Source organism: Artemia sp. Qi Xiang Cuo, chromosome 8, assembly GCF_049724085.1.
Source record: "Artemia sp. Qi Xiang Cuo chromosome 8, ASM4972408v1, whole genome shotgun sequence".
Classification (NCBI taxonomy): Eukaryota; Metazoa; Arthropoda; class Branchiopoda; order Anostraca; family Artemiidae; genus Artemia; species Artemia sp. Qi Xiang Cuo.
Genome location: NC_142801.1, coordinates 6,405,651 through 6,425,289, shown reverse-complemented (window position 1 = coordinate 6,425,289; position 19,639 = coordinate 6,405,651). Strand labels below are relative to the sequence as shown.

Genomic DNA, 19,639 nt, shown 5'->3' with positions numbered 1-19,639 from the left:
GAATGAGTTAGAAATAAAAAAGAAAATGATTTAAAATACTGTCTCCTTTTGTTCTTTTTATTTTTCTAGATTTATTTATTTTCCACATTCACAGTGTCATATGAGTCGTTCAAATAGCGATCTAAATAAATCTTTGGGAAAACAGCAAAAGAAAAGATTGGTACATAATAAATTAAGCAAGAAAAAACGAGTTATAATTTTAATAAAGCAGTGAACCAATAAATAAAAACAAATAAATATTTTAGTTAAAAATATTCCGAATATTTCGGCCCCACGTCCGGAAGTATTTCTCAACGGAAAAAAAACAACGAAAACACAAAAAATGTTAAAAAAAAACAAAAAAAAACATAGAAATACAACAACTAAACACACGAAGAAGAAAAAAATATATATAAATAAATAAGTGAGAAACTCACATATTAAACAAAACTTCCAGCACTGGCGTTTTAAAGCTCAATTCACACAGAATCCTCGCTAAAAGACATACATTGAAAAGCGAAAAGACGCATTATCTTAAGTAAATTTTTTAGTTACTTTTTGCTCGTATTATTTTTCAATGTATTATAACTAAATATAATTATATATAATATAATTATATTTATTATATTTTTTAAAATAAAAAAAAATACAATTATATATAATATAATAATTATATATAAATATAATTACATATAATTATAACTAAATATAATATAACTATAATTAATAATTATAACTAAATATAATTATTTAGTTACTTTGGATTTTAAATTTCTGTCGCCTTGCTGATGTAAATTCAAACTCATAAACATAACATTTCCTCATGCAAAAAGAAAACGAAAAACATCAATGCTCAGTGGTAAAAAAAAAATACGACATAACACGGAAAAGACGATCTAAATACTTCAAAATATTATGTTTTTGATGCTTCATTGTCAAAATGGTAAATAAAATATAAGGTAAAAAACAATATCCAGAGGGGCATATCAGAGTGAAGACAATGTGAAGGGCTCAAACTATTCTTTTTTTATGTTTAGAATTCAATGGAATGCAAAAAAATCTGATATTAATGAAATGTAAAACGTATTTGAAGTTGGTATATTACTAGAACATAGCGGTGAAATAATTAAAGGAAAACAAGCGTCCAGTCCAAAGCTTAACAGGGCTGGCCCGCCTGACAATTCAAGATGTTGTTTCCTTAAATTAAGGTTCGTTGGTTAAATCGCGATTTCAACCAATAAAAAATTTGTATTCAAAAACAAATACTTCATGGAATATATATTGGAACAAACAATATCTAGGAAGTCGAGGCGAGTAAGGTTTCTCATCTATAGTAGATACAAAAAGGAAGTATAGAAAATTTCGCATGAAGAAAAGAAGAAAAAAAACTCAATGAAATCAAATTGGTATTTCGTAAAATAAGGTATTAAAATGTACTATGGATAGTGCATCAACAGTTGTATTCTTGAGACTGAAAGTGGTTTTTACATTCAGGTAAAGTGGTTTTATGTTTCCGCTATGTTGCGATAAAGCTTTCATTCAACAACCCCTAAAGATACTACTAAAAAAGGTGTTAAAGGAAATAATGTTTGATGTTAAACGACAACGAGGCTACCTTCAAGTCTAAATAGATAAGATCCTTAAATTGGAATGAAAATTTGAACAGAGAGCATTAGATGTCGAACCTTTAAATAAAAATAAGTGTACTCATAGATTTTATGACGGTAAAACAAAATTAAAAAAGTTGAATTCCAGAAAAAAGGTTAAATTTTTGGTGGACGGTAAGCATAGACATGAGATATTGAAAATTTTGTTTGGAAAAAAGTGGAAAAACAGCAACATTAAATTCATGCTTGCCTCTAATATAATAAGCAGGGGTGCCAATTTTGGGAAGGGGGCAGATTGGGGAAAATACCCATTTGTAGTATTTTCCTTTAAAAATGCCGTTTTAGTATTTTATTGAAAAAACCAGCAAAATGCCCCCTCATGTATTTTGCAAAAGAATGTTGCACTCCCCCTCCCACTCCCTACATTTTTGTGAATAGACGATGGTGACAATAAGCTGTCAGAATGGTATACACATTGCACATCAACAGTTGAATTTTTAAGAAACTTAGTGGTTTATAATTATGTGTTTCTTCAACTGTTTCGTTCAATATCTCACATTGAACTTTCATTAAAACAATCCTCGAGAGTCTAAAAGATGCTACTAAAAAAAGACGTTATGCTGCGTTGCTAAACAAAAACGGGGCTGACTTCAAGTCTAAATATACAAGATACTTGCGATGGTAGAGCCTATAACCATCCATATAAGAAGAAGAAATTCCAGAGTTATACACAATCCACACTATAGTCATCCCTATTCATAAAAAAAGCAAAAGTTTATGGGTGTTTCACGTTCTACGTTGATTATAACGTTACATTTCTGCAGTAAAAGCGAAAACTAAAATAGCTAGATCTAAGTTTGACAACCCTGCATTGAATTTGAATTAGAATTTGTATTTGAAAAGCTCATTAAATCTCTCATTTCTTGCAAAATATAAAGGGCACTCGTAGCTTTTATACTAATAGACTCCGCATGCGGATGATATAACGTTAGGAATTTTTTTTAGGAAATATTTAGGAAAATTGAAAATGGTCCATTTTTCCCGTGAACAATTAGCACGAATAAGAACTATTAAACATTTTGCATGGAAAAATTGGAGGAGATTACGTTGGTGTCTCAAAAAGCAGTTAGAATGCACTACACATTGAGAATAATAATTAACAATGATATATTTCTAACCCAGCAATATAATAATGTCAAACAATGGAGTAGACAAAACAGGGACAGAGAAAAAAATTCCGAAAAAAGCACAGATTCAAGCTCATGAAAAGATTGCAATTGACTTACGTTAGCATCTGACAGCCTTTTGTTTGCTACAGCAACTTTTTAAAAATCATAATAAATCCAAAATTTATGTAATATCTTCCTGTTATGGTACCAAGACGGAGGAAAAAACAAATTTACAAAAATGGATATACTGATCGCCAATAAGGGATAGATCTTTCTTTTTCAAAAGAAGGTAAAACCCGGAAAGATATAGAATTCAAAGATCGCTTTTAGCAGATTTTTTTCTGCTTTTAGCAGAGAATAGCTTTTCCAAACCTTTACAGCAATATCCCCCTCTGATATCGAAAATCTTTGAGTAACCAGTCGTAATCTTTAGTCTAGAGTTGGAAACTGAAAGAACGTAAAGAACGTGAATTAGTAGTAATGTTAATTCTCAACCACCTAAAGGTAAGACAGACCACCTAAAGGTGGTAAGACCACCTAAAGGTAAGACAGAAGGGATGAAATTTTTTTTTTGCAAAAAAGGGGAGAGGAGCTGAAGAAAGAATGTATCCACACTTGGATTCTTGAGTCAAAACTTGATTTTTATATCTACAATTTTCTTCCATCATTTCGGACAACACCTCCAATTTAAGCTTTCGATTCCTGGTTGTCCTAAAGAGTCATGGAGTCACAACACAGTTCTAAGTAAAGTATCTGTTTCTTTGGAAGCATCACCAACCATGGGCACCCATATGGGGGGGCAGGGGGGCTCTTGCCCCCCTGGCTGAATGATGCTGCCTTATTTTTATATTTTTGTTCTGAGATTTCTATTATATAGCATTAAAAGTAGCAATTAGACGAAGTTTGCCCCCCCCCTGGAATTCAGCTTATGGGCGCCCATGTCACCAACATACACACAGGATTCTTATCATTTTTCTAATAATTTCTTAGATTTTTTTCACTCTCGACTTCCCCCTCCTCCTTTGAAAGAAACATATTTGCGTCATGTTGAACAGGTTTAGAATAAAGATTAATGATAAATTTGACTTCATATTTGAAGCTTTCATTAAAAAATCCTTGATTGTCCAAAAAAAAAATCTTAGGGTAATTAAGTGGAAAAGCTGTTAGAAGAAATGGCATTAAACAAAATGGATACCTTCAAGTCTAAACGCACGTGATACTACCGCTGCTCCACACCGCAAATCTTCATATGAGAATTGGTAAGATTTTGACCATCCATTTGGTGCTATTTCATTTCTTGACGTTACTATTCCTTGGAAGAGTGCCAAGGCAAAAAAGGTACACAGTCTTGTTAGTTGGTGAGATTCATTACGACGATTTGAGTTGGCAACAACCAATGGAGATAGGTACTCCCAATATCTTTGCACCTTGTAGCATAAATCCTTAGCAGGCTGAAAAAGTCAAAATTTTAAAGTAAATGAATATTATATGTTTTTAGTCCTTAATCACCTGTAAATACATTTTATTATAAAGGATAAACTGAATATATGTCTAAACATTGAATATAAATTATGCTAGAGAGCTTCTCTTTATTGTTAATTTTAGTTAATACAGCGGGACTTTTACCATCTGTTTTCAGCTGCTTTTGAATATCCAGTATGTTTTCTAGCAAAACCATATTTCTTTTGATTTTAAATCAAGCTAAACTTACTAACAAAAAACTTTAATCGTTTCAAATTATCATTTGAGCTCAAAAAGTGGCGAAACTGAATCTGAGAACGCTACTATTTAGGTAGCGTTCAAAGTTTTGGGCGAAAATTTAACTAAAAACTCCGATTGTGCTTCAAAAGCTCTAAATATAATTGACCCCCTCCGTTTTGCCAACCCGGCCTGTTTCTTCTCTTCGGCCTGAAAACAAGTGCTTTCGCAGTGTAAGATGGCAAAAGAAGAAGAAAAACTGATCATAATTAAAGTCATAATGAATAGCGCAGTAAATAGTAATTAATAGTAAAGCCATGCTAATCATAACCATAGAAATATGACATCGCTATCATCGTGATTATAGTAGCAATCGTAGTGATTTCATGTTAATCACTGTTAAATAATAGCAGTTATTGTAAATAGTAGTCAATCTTAACCAGTGATTGTTCTAAGAAAAAAAAATACAAACAGCTATGTTTTCACTCACACGTTTAGTAAATCCGGAAAACTTAGGCTAAAACAAACTTTCAAATATTATATATAGAAATATCTTCAGTTTTTCACTATAACGTAGAACTAGGATCATGTTAAACTTTCCTAGTCGTCTGTCTTTGGCCCCGCCTTTCTCATTTAACTATTTCCTCCTACTTTACATGCTCAACTATGACCTTCAATGGTCGCAAAGAAGGTACGCAATGCAGAGGGCGGGAGGAGACGCAGCTCCACTAGATTTAGAGGAGGGAAAACATACAAAAGTGCAAGATTTTGCAATGGGAAATGTAGGATTTTAAGGAGGAGAAAAAAATATTTTTCGTTTTACCCTAGCCCTTACCCCTCCAGTCCTCGGAAGAAACTCCATTGGTACCCGTTGATACACACCTTAGCAAGTGGTTGAACCTGCATTGTCTTGCGGAAAAAAATCACATGAGATTTTTAATAAACATGTCAAGAACTTTAAAGATGAACCCATAATTGTAATTATTGAAAAGATTTATGCTCAAGATAGCTGTTTGCATTTGCGTATTCCTTATAGAGATTTTTAAAGGTAGGTACCCCGCACTCAATCTAACCTATTGAAATCGATTTATTGAAATTCAATTTATCTTACTACAATTGATGTTCGTCCCTGACAGCAAAACAAAACAAACAATTTCTTCCAAAGAAAATGGTTTTCATTGGCTGCGAGTGTTGTATATCAACTACAATTGTTTAAAATAAGTAACATTGAACGGGTTGACAGAGAGCAAGATAAACATATAAAGTTAACCCTAAAGGTTCTTAAAGACGGTTTTTTCCCCCTTCTCTGAAATACATATAAGGAGTAATGTAATTCGGCTACGTAAGTACATCAAAGGCAAAAAAAAACAAAATTAAAGTATACGAGTTTTCTACATCTAGGCCTACTTGCTTGAACACTCACTTTTAAAATAATTTTAATTATTATGTATAATATTAATATTAATATAACTATTAAAATTAATTGTAATTAATATAAATATTAATTTATATTAAATATTAAATTATTATAATAATTAAAATGAACATAAATAATTTTAATTAATAATTTTAATATTTAAACTCATGTAGAATTATTTATCCTTCTTCCTTTTAAGTTTTCCAACTATTGTAAGTGCATTATTCCAAAAGCCAATTTAGCCTATTATGATTTGTGAATCATGTTTGAAGTATCGTCTCAGGTTCACAAAATAAGGAATCGACCAACCCTTGATTTACAAAATTACGTTTTCGATAATGCTTTGCCTTTTCCATAATATTTCAACAGTTTGTTTTATTTATGTGTAAGCTATGTAATGAAAAATCTCATTGGACGACTTGCTGTATTCTAATTTAGCTACTGAAAAATTTATTAGCACATAAGTTGAAGATGTGTTTAGTACAGGCCGACCACCAATTTTACGGAAGTAGTCTAAATTTCCCCATATTCCTTTTGTATAAAGTTACGTGTGAAACTACACAATTATAGTTGGCACTGTAGATTCGGATAGTAAGAACTTGTTGATATTGCATTTTGAATATTGCAAATTCAAGTGATGTACAAACTGTTGATTACATATAAAATGCCAGTTAATGATGGAAATCATATAAAATCATTTTTTTTCGACTACAGTATTTTGTATTCCCCCACCCCTGAAATCATATTTGGCTTGATCTATCCTATTGGTAAGGATGGCATTTGGAACAAATGAAGTATTCAGAGCTCCATAAATGTTCGTGTTATTGTTAACATATTTCCTATTATCTATAACTCAATATTAAGTTAACTCTCTGCGAGATTTTGATGTACAAATACGTTTTATTCTCTTTCCATACCTCCGGAAACTTCGTTAACAGCTTTTAAGCAACGTTAATTTTCATTTCAAAAATCTATATTTCTACTGGATATCATATCCTTTATTTACAGAAGGAAAAAAATTGATGGAACTAAAAATAAAAGTGGTCTTACCTCACAAGCGATGGAATGGCATTTTTGTGATAACATAACAGGAAAATCATCAATTACTTCTGATGTAAGAATCATCCTAAAATTGTCTTTAGCTGACTCGATTCCATTAACCAGTCTGTGAATGTCCTTATTTGCCAAATGAATATTCTTCAAGCATATCCATCCTCCAGTTTGTTCGGTTTTTCTTATTGATTCTGCAACTTTTTCAATTGGGATATCACCTAGCGGTATCTAAAAAACGCCATCTTATTATTTAAACCATGCTTTGCTGAATAAACTTCAAGAAGAAATCAGGAAAAGCGGGAAAGTAACAAATAAAGGACTCATACATCTTATATTTGAAATTTCTCTGTACCAAAGGTTTGCTTTGCATATTATTTCAATGGAACAACAAACTGATACGTTTACATTACTTTTACTAATATATGCGTCCAGTTTTAGACAATTTTTCTCCTTTCAGGCTAATTGCTAGGCTGGATGAACTTGCAGTTTTCAACATAATTTGGGTAGGAGTAAACTGAAAGTGAATATTTTACTTGATGCTTTTTCTTATTATCTTTTATTATTAAGTAATTGTTTTTGTGAGAAATTCCATTTTGAGCCCTTAATGGGGCCCCAAAAAGTAAAACAGTCCATAGAGTTTAAAAGTATGTTTTTTAATAAAACTGTCTTGTGGGAAAAAATTGCCATTTGCAGTGGATTTAGGAATGATAATTATTATTTTCATTTTACTTAATAGGAAAATGTTATTTGAAATAACATTATTTGCCTGAAACCCCATGATGACATTACAGCTAAAACTGACATCAGTTTTGGGGGGCTTCTAGCTCTTTAAAAAATTCTTCAAATTTTTTTTTTTAAACAACATCTGTTAAAGTTATATTTTCACTGCTTTTGGCTATCTTAGAATAGGAAAATGAAAACTTTCAAGGATGGGTCTACAGGCTAAAGTATGTCCTGGGAAGGTATTTTAAAGTACCTATCTTCACTCCTTCTCTCTCTAGAGCCTGACCTTTGATGACATTTAAAAATATGTGTGTTATAAAAGTGAAACTTTGCAAAATAGATATTCTGCTTAAATGAAGCACAACAAAATTGTTTTCAGCTTCACAACTTTGCTCAATCCCAATTTGGGCCTATAAGATTTTAAAGATATGCAAATACATTTCCTAAATTTGAAAAATTTTAAAATTCAGTAAATTTTTGTTATTCATATTAGGCTATTGACTTACAAATAAATTAAACACACTACATGTTGCCTACTGATATGTTTACTATATGTTTACTTTATTTGTAAGTCAATAATATGAATAACAAAAAGTTTAGCCTACCTAAAATTCTAATCAATTAACAAGAATTGCATTCTCAGAATTAAAGCCAAAGAAAAAGAAATTGATGACTTTAATATCAAGGTAGAATGTTGTTTTGTCAAAATTTCAATACGTATAATACAATTTAAGGTAATTTAAGGCGATTTAAGGTATAGACCTGTCACTTAGACACATTTCAGGACCCTCTAGTGAGAGAAAAAGTGGAGGTATGAACTTCAAAATACCTTCCTGGGACATACTTTAACCTGTAGACCCATCCCTGAAAGTTCTATTTTCCTAACCTAACCCCTTTTCAAGATAGCCAAAAGTAGCTAAAGTAAAATTTTACTAACATTTTATGGTAAAATTCTAGTTTTGCTACTTTTGATATCCTTAAAAGGGGTTAGGTTAGGAAAATGAAAGTTTCAGTAATGAATCCAAGGCCAAAAACATGCTCTCGGAAGGTATGCCAAGCTTCTATGTTAACCCTCTTCTGATTTCTTAAGTTTTAGAAAATGCCCTACTTGACAGGTCTATAGTGACAAAACAAAATTTTACCCTAATTTTCAGTTATCAGTTTCTTTTTCTATGGTTTTAGTTCTGAAAATGCAGTTCCTGTTATTTCAGTAGGATTTTAAGCCATATCAATGTTGTTTTTTTTTGTAAATTTAGGAAACAGATCTTTAAAACATCATAAATTAGGATCAAGCAAAGTTATGAAGCTGAAAACAGTTTTGTTATACTTCATTTAAGCAGAAGCTCTGTTTTTCAAGGTTTCACTTTTGTAGAACAAAGATCTTAAAGGTCAGGTTCCTTTAGAGAGATAAGGAGTAGAGGTAGGTACTTCAAAATTCCTTTCTTGGACATACTTTAGTCTATAGACCTATCCCTGAAAGTTTCAGTTTCCTAACTTTACTCCTTCCCAAGATAGCAAAAAGTAGCTAAATTACAATTTTATCAACAGTTTTTTAGAAACATGTACTTAAATTTTTGGTTTCTTTGGACTTTTTTGAGCCTTCTAAGGCTAATGGCTTAAGATGAAATTTTCCCCAGAAAACAAATATTGAATTATAAAAAGAGGATAAAAAGAACATCAAGTGATGTTCACTTTCATCCTAGTTAACTTTGTGTAAAAGTGCACATTTACCATAGGCTGTAGGATTACCAAAAGGACTTTAGGGTCTGAAAAGCCCTGTTTTTTGAGAAATGAAAATTCCGATTTTTTTCCTAAAAGAAACCCTTGCTAGTTTTTATCTTTGTTCTTTCCTTAAAGCAGCCTTCACATGCATGTCTAGCTAGATTCCCTTATATGTGTCTACCCAGAAATAATTGTCTAGGCAAATGCTGTTCACAAGCATAATTTGGTGCTTGGCTAAAAAATGACTGGAAAAGATGAAATTTTCCCTAGAAAACAAATAGTGAATTATGGAAAGAGAATAAAAAGAACATCAAGTGATATGTTCACTTCATCCTAGTTACCTTTTTCAAAAACTGCACATTTACCATAGGCTGCAGGATCACCAAAAGGACTTGGGATGCTTTAGGGCCTGAAAAGTGCTGTTTTTTGAGGAATGAAAATTCTGATTTTTTTTCCAAAGAAACCATTGCTAGTTTTTATCTTTGTTCTTTCATTAAAGCAGCCTTCACATGCATGTCTAGCTAGGTTCCCTTATAAGTATCTACCCAGCAATAATTGTCTAGGCAAATGCTGTTCACAAGCATGATTTGGTGCTAGGCTAAAAAAATACTGGAAAACATTGAAATTTTCCCCCAAATAGTGAATTATGTAGAGAGAATAAAACGAACATCAAGTGATATGTTCACTTTCATCCTACTTAACTTTGTTGAAAACTGCACATTTACCATAGGCTGTAGGATCACAAAAATGACTTGGGATGTTTTAGGGTCTGAAAAGCCCTGTTTTTTTTTAGAAAAGAAAATTTTGATTTTTTTTTTGTGCTTGACTAAAAAATTACTTTAGAACTGAAAGTTTAGGATTTTCAACTACAGCCAATCAGAATATGTCAAGTTCCTCTATTTTCATCATCTGTGTTAACTAGGATGAAAGTGAACATATCACTTGATTTTCTTTTTATCCTCTTTCCATAATTCAATATTTGTTTTCTGGGGAAAATTTCATCTGATCAACAGTTGGTTCATAAGGCCAATCTAAAAAAAGTCCATGTTTTGTATAAGTCCATGTTTCTTCTCTTAGGCCATCTTCTCTTTAAGCCTAGGACTATATCTGGCCTAAAGAGAAGATGGTCTAGGGTGCATTTACAAGGGTAGCAATCAGCATATTTGGAATCAAACAGTTTGTGGTAATGAACTGTAAGTAAGGAGCGACCTGGCTCAATAGTAACCAAACTCTAAAAAACAAAATTTGGATACCAATAGATACATCAGAAGAATCAGATTTTCATGCTGATTTCAAATATATGTTTCATCAAGTTTAGTCTTACCCATTAAAAGTTATGCACCTGAGAAAATATGACTTATTTTTGAAAGAAGGGGGAAACACCCCCTAAAAGTCATAGAACTTTAAAGAAAATCACTCCATCGGATTCAGCGTTTCAGAACCCTACTGTAGAAGTTTCAAGCTCCTATCTGCAAAAATGTGGAATTTTGTATTTTTTTTGTCAGAAGAAAGATCATGGATGCATGTTTATTTTATTTATTTTTTTTCCCCAGGGGTGGGTAATTGTATCAATCCAGTAGTCCTAGAATATTGTAAGAGGGCTCATTTGAATGGAAAATAAAAGTTCTAGTGCCCTTTTTAAGTGACCAAAAAAATTGGAGGGCAACTTGGCCCCATGCTCATTTTTTTTCCCAAAATCACCCAATTAAAGTTTTGAGATAGCCATTTTGTTCAGCATAGTAGAAAATCTAATAAATATGTCTTTTAGAATGACTTAATCCCCCATAGTTCCCAGGGGAAGGGATGCAAGTTATGAACTTTGCCCATTGTTTACATATTGTATTGGTTATTGGGAAGTATACAGACATTTTCAGGACGGATTTTTTTCTGGTGGGGGGGGGACTGGAGAAGGGAGTTACTTGGGAGAATCTGTAAAAAAAACAAGTTTTTTTCAACTGAAAATAAGGAGCAACATTAAAAACAAACAGAAATTTTATTACGTAAATGAGAGGGTTCACACCCCCTAGTCAATACCTCACTCTTTATGCTAAAGTTTTTTAGTACTTAAGTAAAGTTTTTTTCACTTTATGCTTGACAAAATAGGCTTATCAAAAAACTTGAAATTTACCACTGGAATTGTGTTTTCAAAACTCCAAAACAGAAATGTAGACTCAACAAAAATTAAGGAAACATTTTTTTTTCAAATTATGAGAGGTCTGGTCTTGTCTTCTATGCAATGTTTTAAGCCTAGTAAAAAGTGAGAGTATAGATAGTTTAGAAATACTTTCTTAAGTCATAATTCAGACTCTGAACTAATTTTAAAATATAAATAGGTTACTAATCTAGAATACTACTTTAGTAGAATTCTAAAAATCCTTCCCAGGGTATATTTTCAACTCTGGATTCATTCCTGAAAAATTTCATTCACCTAACCTAGCTTCCTTCCAAGATAGCATGAAGGATCTTTACTAGAATTCTCCCAATGGTAAGCCTAAAATTTAGGCTGTTTAGGAGGAAACATGTAAAGAAAATAATTATTACTTTGTAATATGCAGAATAATTATGGTTAACACAAATTGACTGTGTTTCCCCTGTACTTTAACCCCCCCCTTCCCTACCTAATATGCAAATATATGGCCAAAATTATATATTTCCCATGTGTATCTAATGCTTCAATTTTGTTTCAACTACCTGAAGTTGAATCAATGCCAACAAAATCAAGAAACAGAAAACACTTAGGTAGTTTATAATTTGGCCTAGGCCTATATTTTTGCACATTAAGGGAGGGGGGGGGGATAAATTATATTGAAATCATAGTCAAAATGCATTAACTACTATTATTCTGTATATTATGAAGTAAGAAAGGTTTTCTTAACATGTTTCCTTCTCAAAAGTCCTTTTTATAGGCTTCTGTCCTACCAAATTATTAATTGCTAAGTTAACCCAAATTGTATATTCTCTTTGTATTGTTATGTTTCTTAATTTTGGCAATATTATGTGCAGTTTTCAAAAAGTTAACTAGGATGAAAGTGAACATATCTCTTGATGTTCTTTTTATCCTGTTTCCATAATCCTAAATTAATCATAATCATAAATTGGCTTCTTTGATCATATCATCCTTTATTTATTTCTATTTTTTTTTTTATTAAGAATGATGAATTGTTTGTTTTTAAGTGGTATTCACATGCAAGACCTTCATGACTAATCATTTGTTTGGCAATGCACTTTTTTAAGCATTTTAATTCAGCCAGACATTCATATGAATGTCATGCTTAATTATAAATTATCAGTAGTGCAAAAGAGACTTCCTGACTGGTAGAACTTGACATACTAGGCACAGAGTTCTAAACTTAAGAACTGAATGTTTAGCTGCAATCTATTGCTGCCAAGGACCAAATCTTACATGTGACCAAGAACTCCTTGGATTCTGATGCCTGGACAGACATATGTCTAAACAGACAAATCTATCTTGATATGTATTTTAACTCCACTTTATAAACAGAAGCTGTGATGGTTGTTCTTCTTTTTTGAATTATTACAGAGACACTTGTAATAATACTAGTGTACTATGGATAAATGGATACTATCATCACCAGAATCAAATTCTGAGCCCTGTTTTGGGTTGCTGCAGATGAGGTCAAACTCTAGATCATGTATAACCAAGCAGAGATCAATCCCACTGCACCACTACAGGATTCTTTTATCATAGAAATTTTTATCTGTGGTTTAGTTGGCCTCATGAATACGCAAATCTTTTAGTTAGTAATGACTACCATTCTATATTTATAACAATGGACTTAATTTATAAGGACTTAATATGGACTTATTTATAAGGACAATGGATTTAATGTATAATATATTAATGTAATCTATATTTATAACAATGGACTACTGCTGCCTAGTGGGAAATAATTTGTTTGCTGAACAGTCTCTAAGCTTATCACTTTCTTGGCATGATTCCCTGCTGTGTAAACCCAAATTGATTTGAGAAGGAAAAACTGCATAGTCTAACACACAGGTAGAGGATAGAAAAAAGTTTTGCAATATAGAAAATACCACCTTTTCTTAACAATTACCTAATTTTCTTTCCCTTCCCAAGTCCCATATATCCATTAAAGTTCCATTGTTTCAAACTGCTTTTTTCCAGTGTTCCCCAGTTTACCTAGCTACTAAGCTATGGAATTCTGTTCCCTCCAATATTTAATGTGAGGAGTATTTTCCCTTATTATTTAAATCTGCTTGTAAGTTTTTAAAACTGGAGTAAAATTTATGTATTTTGATCTTTGCCTGTATGTTTATTTTTTGTCTGTAAATTTTTGCCACTACTTGTTATGTATTGATGTATAGATCTGGTTTATATTAGGTGTTATTTTTTTCTGCATAAGAGGATGGTTTATTGTTTTTTTTTATTTCAATCTCCATTTTATCTGTCTAAGCTATGGAATGTTTTAGGCATAGATAGTTATGAACTAAATGGTACAGTAATTTTTCACTTAAATTTCTAGACTAGCCAATATTAGGCTAGAGTAGATAATTACTTTTGAGTACATCTTTCTTTATTTTATATTCAGAAAATTTGCCATTTATGAAACACACAGTTTCCCATTTAAATGCACCCCCCCCCCATTAGTATTTAGTATAGCCCTATATATGCAAAAGTATGCTGGTAGTTTTTTTTTCAAATTTGTATTATTTTTTACTATGAGCAAGCTCTAGATGATAAAGATAATTTTCTGAATGTAATTACCTTAGAACTCTGTCATTATTGTGTTTTAGAGATTCAGTATGGATTTTACTCTGAATTGAGAGCTAATGTAGTAACCTCCATGACTTTCATGAACATAGTCTGTTATAAATTGAATCTTTCAGAAATAGATCTGCAGTACAAAGAAATACATTATAAGCCTCATGCTTCTGCTAAAGTTGCGCAAAACAATTTTCTGGAAGCTTGGTGGTGCAATGAGTGTTAGTAACAGTTACCATGTGTTAGGGCCATCTGCAAGGCTTAATGCCTTAGCCCTACCAAAACAAAGTAATTTTTAGTTGGAAGGTTTAAGCAAGTGGGGGAAGTATCAAAAGGCAAGTTAAGTTAACTTTTAACTATAGTAAAAACTATTTTTTTTTACATATATTAATAGCTGCTTTGTAATCTGCTTTACTTTTTGACATTGGCAAGGACAGATAATCCTCTTTGGGAGGGGGAGCTGTACATATAAGGACAACTGCAAGAAGCAAAGGTTGGAGTACTATCAAAGTAATTGTCAATTGCAAGGATGTAAGGTCCAAGCAAGTGAGGGACTCTAAGACATCATCAACTCTAAGCTACATCAACTCTAACTATGCAAAACATGTTGTTTTTTTTTGCATATATTAATAGCTGTTCTTGTTCATGCTTGCTTTTAAAATTTGCTTTACTTGTTGATGTTGGCATTCCTTCTTTGGGAGGGGGAGTGTCTGTATGTTGTTGCTGTGTAATCATAAAGTACTTATAAAAAGTAAAAACACTAGACTGTTGAAAAATTTTAAGTTTTTTTTTATCAAGATCATTGAACTGATTTCACATATTCACCTTTACAACATAGAAGCTTCCTTGTTTTTGAATAATGTTAAAGATAAACTTAGATTTTTTAAAGAATATACATATAAAATGCTGTAGTAATTCACAAAATGAATAGCAGATTTTTATGGAGGAGCCACTATCAGTTAGCTATTAATATGGATTGTCCCTTCCCTTTTTTTGCTACTTTTTGTTGATTTTCTGATCTATATTAATGATGTTGTTAATTGCTCAGATGGCTGGAGGTAAAGCAGGTAAGGATTCTGGAAAGTCAAAGCAAAAAGCCATTTCACGTTCAGCTAGAGCAGGTCTTCAGTTTCCAGTTGGAAGAATTCATAGGTTTCTAAAGAGTCGCACAACAAGTCATGGTCGTGTAGGTGCTACTGCTGCAGTTTACAGTGCTGCCATCTTGGAATACCTTACTGCAGAAGTCTTAGAATTAGCAGGTAAACTATTTTAGAAATTTTTAAATTTATTCAAGTCTAACATCTTGTACTTTGAAAAATTTAATTTGTATTTAACTGAAGTTTTTTATTTTAGCACAATCCTTATTGTAGAGCCCTTTTTGGAGGGATATCAAGTAACTTCCTAAAGGGGATTTGTGTCTAGAAAAAAAAATATAGGCTAGTGTTTGACCTAATTATTGGAATGGATTTCTGTTACAATGGTTTTCCCAGAAAGGGGGTCTATTGAGATATATTAAGAAAGTCACAGTTTCAGCTAGCACAGACAATTTATTTTGAAGAAATGTGTATTTAGTAAAAAATTCAATATGAAATGCATTATTTAGATTTTTGTAAAAGCAGATTTTGTTCATCTTTTTTGTATGTAAAATATTGCATTTTGTAATTTTTGTATTTTGTAAAATATTGAAAGGATGATTGAGACATAATGTTTTGTTTTTATTCCACAACAAAACGACAATTTAAACTTTGTTTGATAGAAACGTTTGGTTTCCCACCAGATATGCTATTTTGCCAAGGCCTACTTGGCCATGTTTGTACAAACTTTGATCTACTATTCTCCCTTACAAACATCACTGCCAGGCATCACTCACCCAATGTCTGCCCTTATTCTCAAAAATTCTAATCTTTAAAATTATAGCTATGTGGAACATTTCAGAAAATATATATGAATTGCTTTTAAGTAACAGCTATGGAAAATGGAATATTGTGAAAACATTGATAAAAAATTCTAATCTTTAAAATTAGAGCTATGTGCAACATTTCAGGAAATAAATATGAATTGCTTTAAAGTAACAGCTATGGAAAATGGAATATTGTGAAAACATTGATAAATTGAAAAGACATGGGATCACAAGTCATGATAGGGTTCGAAGTCCAGAAGGAACTTGCCATAAAAAGCATGAAATCTGACAGGAAGAAAAGTGAAAGAGGAACCTGGTGAAAATCTCAACTGAGTAAATAATATGTGTTATATATATATATATATATATATATATATATATATATATATATTTACTGCAAAATATATGATATATATACAAAATATGTATTGGAAACTATTTATACATTATATATTATATTTTATGAATGCCAGGTAATTTTAAATTATGTTTTTGCTTATACGTTTTACAAGTAATTTATTTGTAATAACAAATCAATATTTTGTTGTTTTTATTGCAATCCAGGCTAATTTGAGCTGAAATTAAAACTATTTTTTATTGCAATACCTGCAACAAAGAACAGTAAAATTAATAGCAATGTGATCAAGTGATTGGGAGGAAGAATCATGTTTATATAAGGAGAACAAATTCAAATTTATTTGAAACTTAACTGTACAAGTATTGGACTAGAAATGCAGAAATAGTTAATATTTTACATGGCTTTGGTTGTACATATTCTTTTCAAATTAGTGCCAGGCACTATTTCTTGTCTAAAAAAATATGGGAAAGGAGGGCTCATTTATAAAGTGAATTTTTATTGCTGCCAATCGCATATATAACTTTTTTTTGGGGGGGGGGGGAATAATTTTATTTTAGATCTGAACAAGATGTGCTCATAAATTTAGGAATTCAGAAAGGATATCTTCAAGTTGGAATAAATATAAAATAAAAATACATGATTCAGGTCATTTAAAGAAATGGCTAAAATGTCCTTATATTGGAGAGTCTATATTTTATTTGAAAAATTTCCATAGTCAGCTGCTCTTTGATCTCAGCCTGAAGGCCAAGAAGTTGTATCTTTTGTTCAAAGGATGAGTTTAGCTAATCTTTATAACAAGAAAGATCCATTTTGGCCAACAATTTATGAGTGAGAGCAGATATTTAAATGAAATGGGGGGGGGGGGAGGGGCAAGAGGAGGAGAGGGGTTTTGAATAATCTCTCATTGTTTATTTGATTCTGATTTATTTTTTAATGCTGTAGTCTTCCCAAATGTTTTAACCCAACCCCTCGCAATGGATTGTGCATACAGTCCTGCCTGAAACTTACCCATGGTTGTCATTTTATGCTTTTGAACTTTCAAACTCAACCTACTGTCTGCTAACAATATATTTTGAATCCCTGAAATTGCCATTTTTCTATAGTGGATTTTTACTGCATTGACTCTTTTGTATTCAGTGTATTTAAATTGTTTATTTTATACAGGAAATGCTTCCAAGGATCTCAAAGTAAAACGTATTACTCCTCGTCACCTTCAGTTAGCCATTCGAGGTGATGAAGAATTAGACTCGCTGATCAAAGCTACCATAGCTGGCGGTGGTGTTATCCCACATATTCATAAATCACTAATTGGCAAAAAGCCAATTGGACCCGGACCTCAACAGCCCATCTAAGTTATGTAGAAGTACAACTGCCTTTTTTCTATGACAACTGCAGTAGAATTTTAGTTTTATACGATGAATAAAAAAAATCTTTTTAAAATCCTCTACCTTGTGTAGAGGATCTTTACTGTGTGTATGAGGTGTCTGTTGATATTTTTTTTTCTCTGATTCTGCATGAAATATTTTCTAATAAATTGATGTCCAGGGTTTTCTTTTGAATTTGTTTAGAGTTTTTGGTTATAAAACAGAAAATTTTCACTGATTGAAATTTAGCCAGAAGTGTTGACATATCTAGGTTTTTAGTTTGTGTGATTAGAATTATTGGCTGAAGATAGAGAACCTCGAGAATTGGGAGACTCTTGAATGTGATTAGGGGAGACAGGGGGCACTTGCCCTGGGTGCAAAATTTCAAATAAATAATCTAGGGGTTATAATCACTTTGTAATTTTTTAACATTTCATTTTTATAAAAATAAAATAGAGGCTGCAGTTGACAAGATTTTATTGATAAATTAAAATTGGGTCTGAAAATTTTTGGGAGATGTTCTGGACATTGGACAATGTCTATCATGAGTCAACCCACAAATTTCGATCATCCCTTAGCTTAGTTCTGCCCTAGGATTGATGGATGATAGACGATCTATCAACAAGTGAAAATGACTTCATTTTTATACAATCCTCAAAAGGGTTATGCCAACTTTGCCTCTCACTCAGACTATCTGTCTTGCCTTTTTTCTCCAATTAGCCATGGCATGATGGCAACTTCATTTTAATTCAAAAGTCACTTGAATTCAGATGAAGTACCCATCAAGCATGGCAAATTGTAGAAAAAAGCCAATACAGATAGTCTGAGTGAGAGGCATAGCCGGCATAAGTCTTTTTAAGGATTGTATTTAAATTATGTCGTTTTCACTTGTTCTGGATGATCTGCCATAGGATGGATCATTCATCCATCCTATGGCAGAACTAAAGGCAGATAGTCATAAAACTAAGGGGGGCATAGACAAGGTGCTGCTCCAGTTTTTCATTGGATGCAAGAGAGGCCAGAACTGCCACAGGGTGAGGGGTCTGAAATATGAGGAAGTGTCTATTGCCAGATCAACTATTGTCAGGTACTAGTGTTCTGTGTAATAGTTTTATTGTTGACAACAACTCTTGAGCTAATTAAAAACTCTGGTGTTCAATATACAACTAAAAACTGATATGGACCAACTAAACTAGATATTTTGGCAACAATCCTGAGGCTTTTTCAGTGGCAAACAAAAATACCAAAAAAACTAGTTAAGAAAACTAAATTCTTTTTATAGCAATACTTTTGATACATATTTTATTTGAGCAATTGTTAAGTTCAACTTCAAATACTATTCAGGTTGCGAACTGCAGTTATAGGACCTAAGGAGGGAGGGAAGGGGTGCATATTCTTGGTCTGTGCGCAAAGAGTATGATAAACATATAGAAGGGGAAACTAGAGTTGGTATTGAAAGGAAAATCAGCAACAAATCCCAACGTTTAACGATTTTGCTCCATTTTTAGCCAGCTCTAAACTATTGAGTCCTTTTTTTTCTGGCAATTTGAAATGTAGGAGAGGGGAAATAAAGCAGAAGTATGTCATAAGTAGAAATGCCGGCTGGGGGTCAACTAAGCCTCGTTTTCAGGCCACCCAAATCGAACATGGGTTATGCAGATGATCGTTTTTACTACCGTGCTCAACAGGGGCGAATGTTTTCTCAGAACCCATGTTCAACCATGCTATTGTGACGCGTTATAATTTTGAGGAACCCGTGTTCAACACGCTTGGAACCCATAAGATGAAAACGCTTTAAAGTTTTGCTGGGTTGAACATGGAGAACCTGAAAACAATTTTGTCCAACCCACTTCAAACCTTGTGCACAAAAACACAACTCTGGTCTATTTAACCTACCAACATTTC

The 19,639-nt window shown here is 32.2% G+C and overlaps 2 protein-coding genes across 2 annotated transcripts in view; one reads left to right on the top strand and one right to left on the bottom strand.

Moving 5' to 3' along the window:
• LOC148949097 (cytoplasmic dynein 2 heavy chain 1-like) overlaps window positions 1-19,639 on the bottom strand; it is a 336,505-nt gene that overhangs the window by 49,940 nt on the left and 266,926 nt on the right. Inside the window, exons 16-17 of the mRNA XM_089092625.1 lie at window positions 6,921-7,151; window positions 3,951-4,206 (exon numbers count right to left, since the gene is read on the bottom strand). Of these exons, the coding sequence (XP_088948751.1) occupies window positions 3,951-4,206; window positions 6,921-7,151 (487 nt within the window). The remainder of the gene's footprint in view (window positions 1-3,950; window positions 4,207-6,920; window positions 7,152-19,639) is intronic.
• His2Av (Histone H2A variant) lies at window positions 7,214-17,919 on the top strand. The gene is made up of 3 exons (XM_089092824.1): window positions 7,214-7,280; window positions 15,161-15,371; window positions 17,535-17,919. The coding sequence occupies exons 2-3, from the start codon at window positions 15,161-15,163 to the stop codon at window positions 17,720-17,722; spliced, it is 399 nt and encodes a 132-aa protein (XP_088948950.1). The 5' UTR covers window positions 7,214-7,280; the 3' UTR covers window positions 17,723-17,919.

Excerpts from the sequence above, each read along its gene's own strand:
- His2Av (XM_089092824.1), top strand. The coding sequence starts at position 15,161 with ATGGCTGGAGGTAAAGCAGGTAAGGATTCTGGAAAGTCAAAGCAAAAA. Across the intron at positions 15,372-17,534 it reads AGAAGTCTTAGAATTAGCAG|GAAATGCTTCCAAGGATCTC; the intron begins GTAAACTATTTT and ends TATTTTATACAG.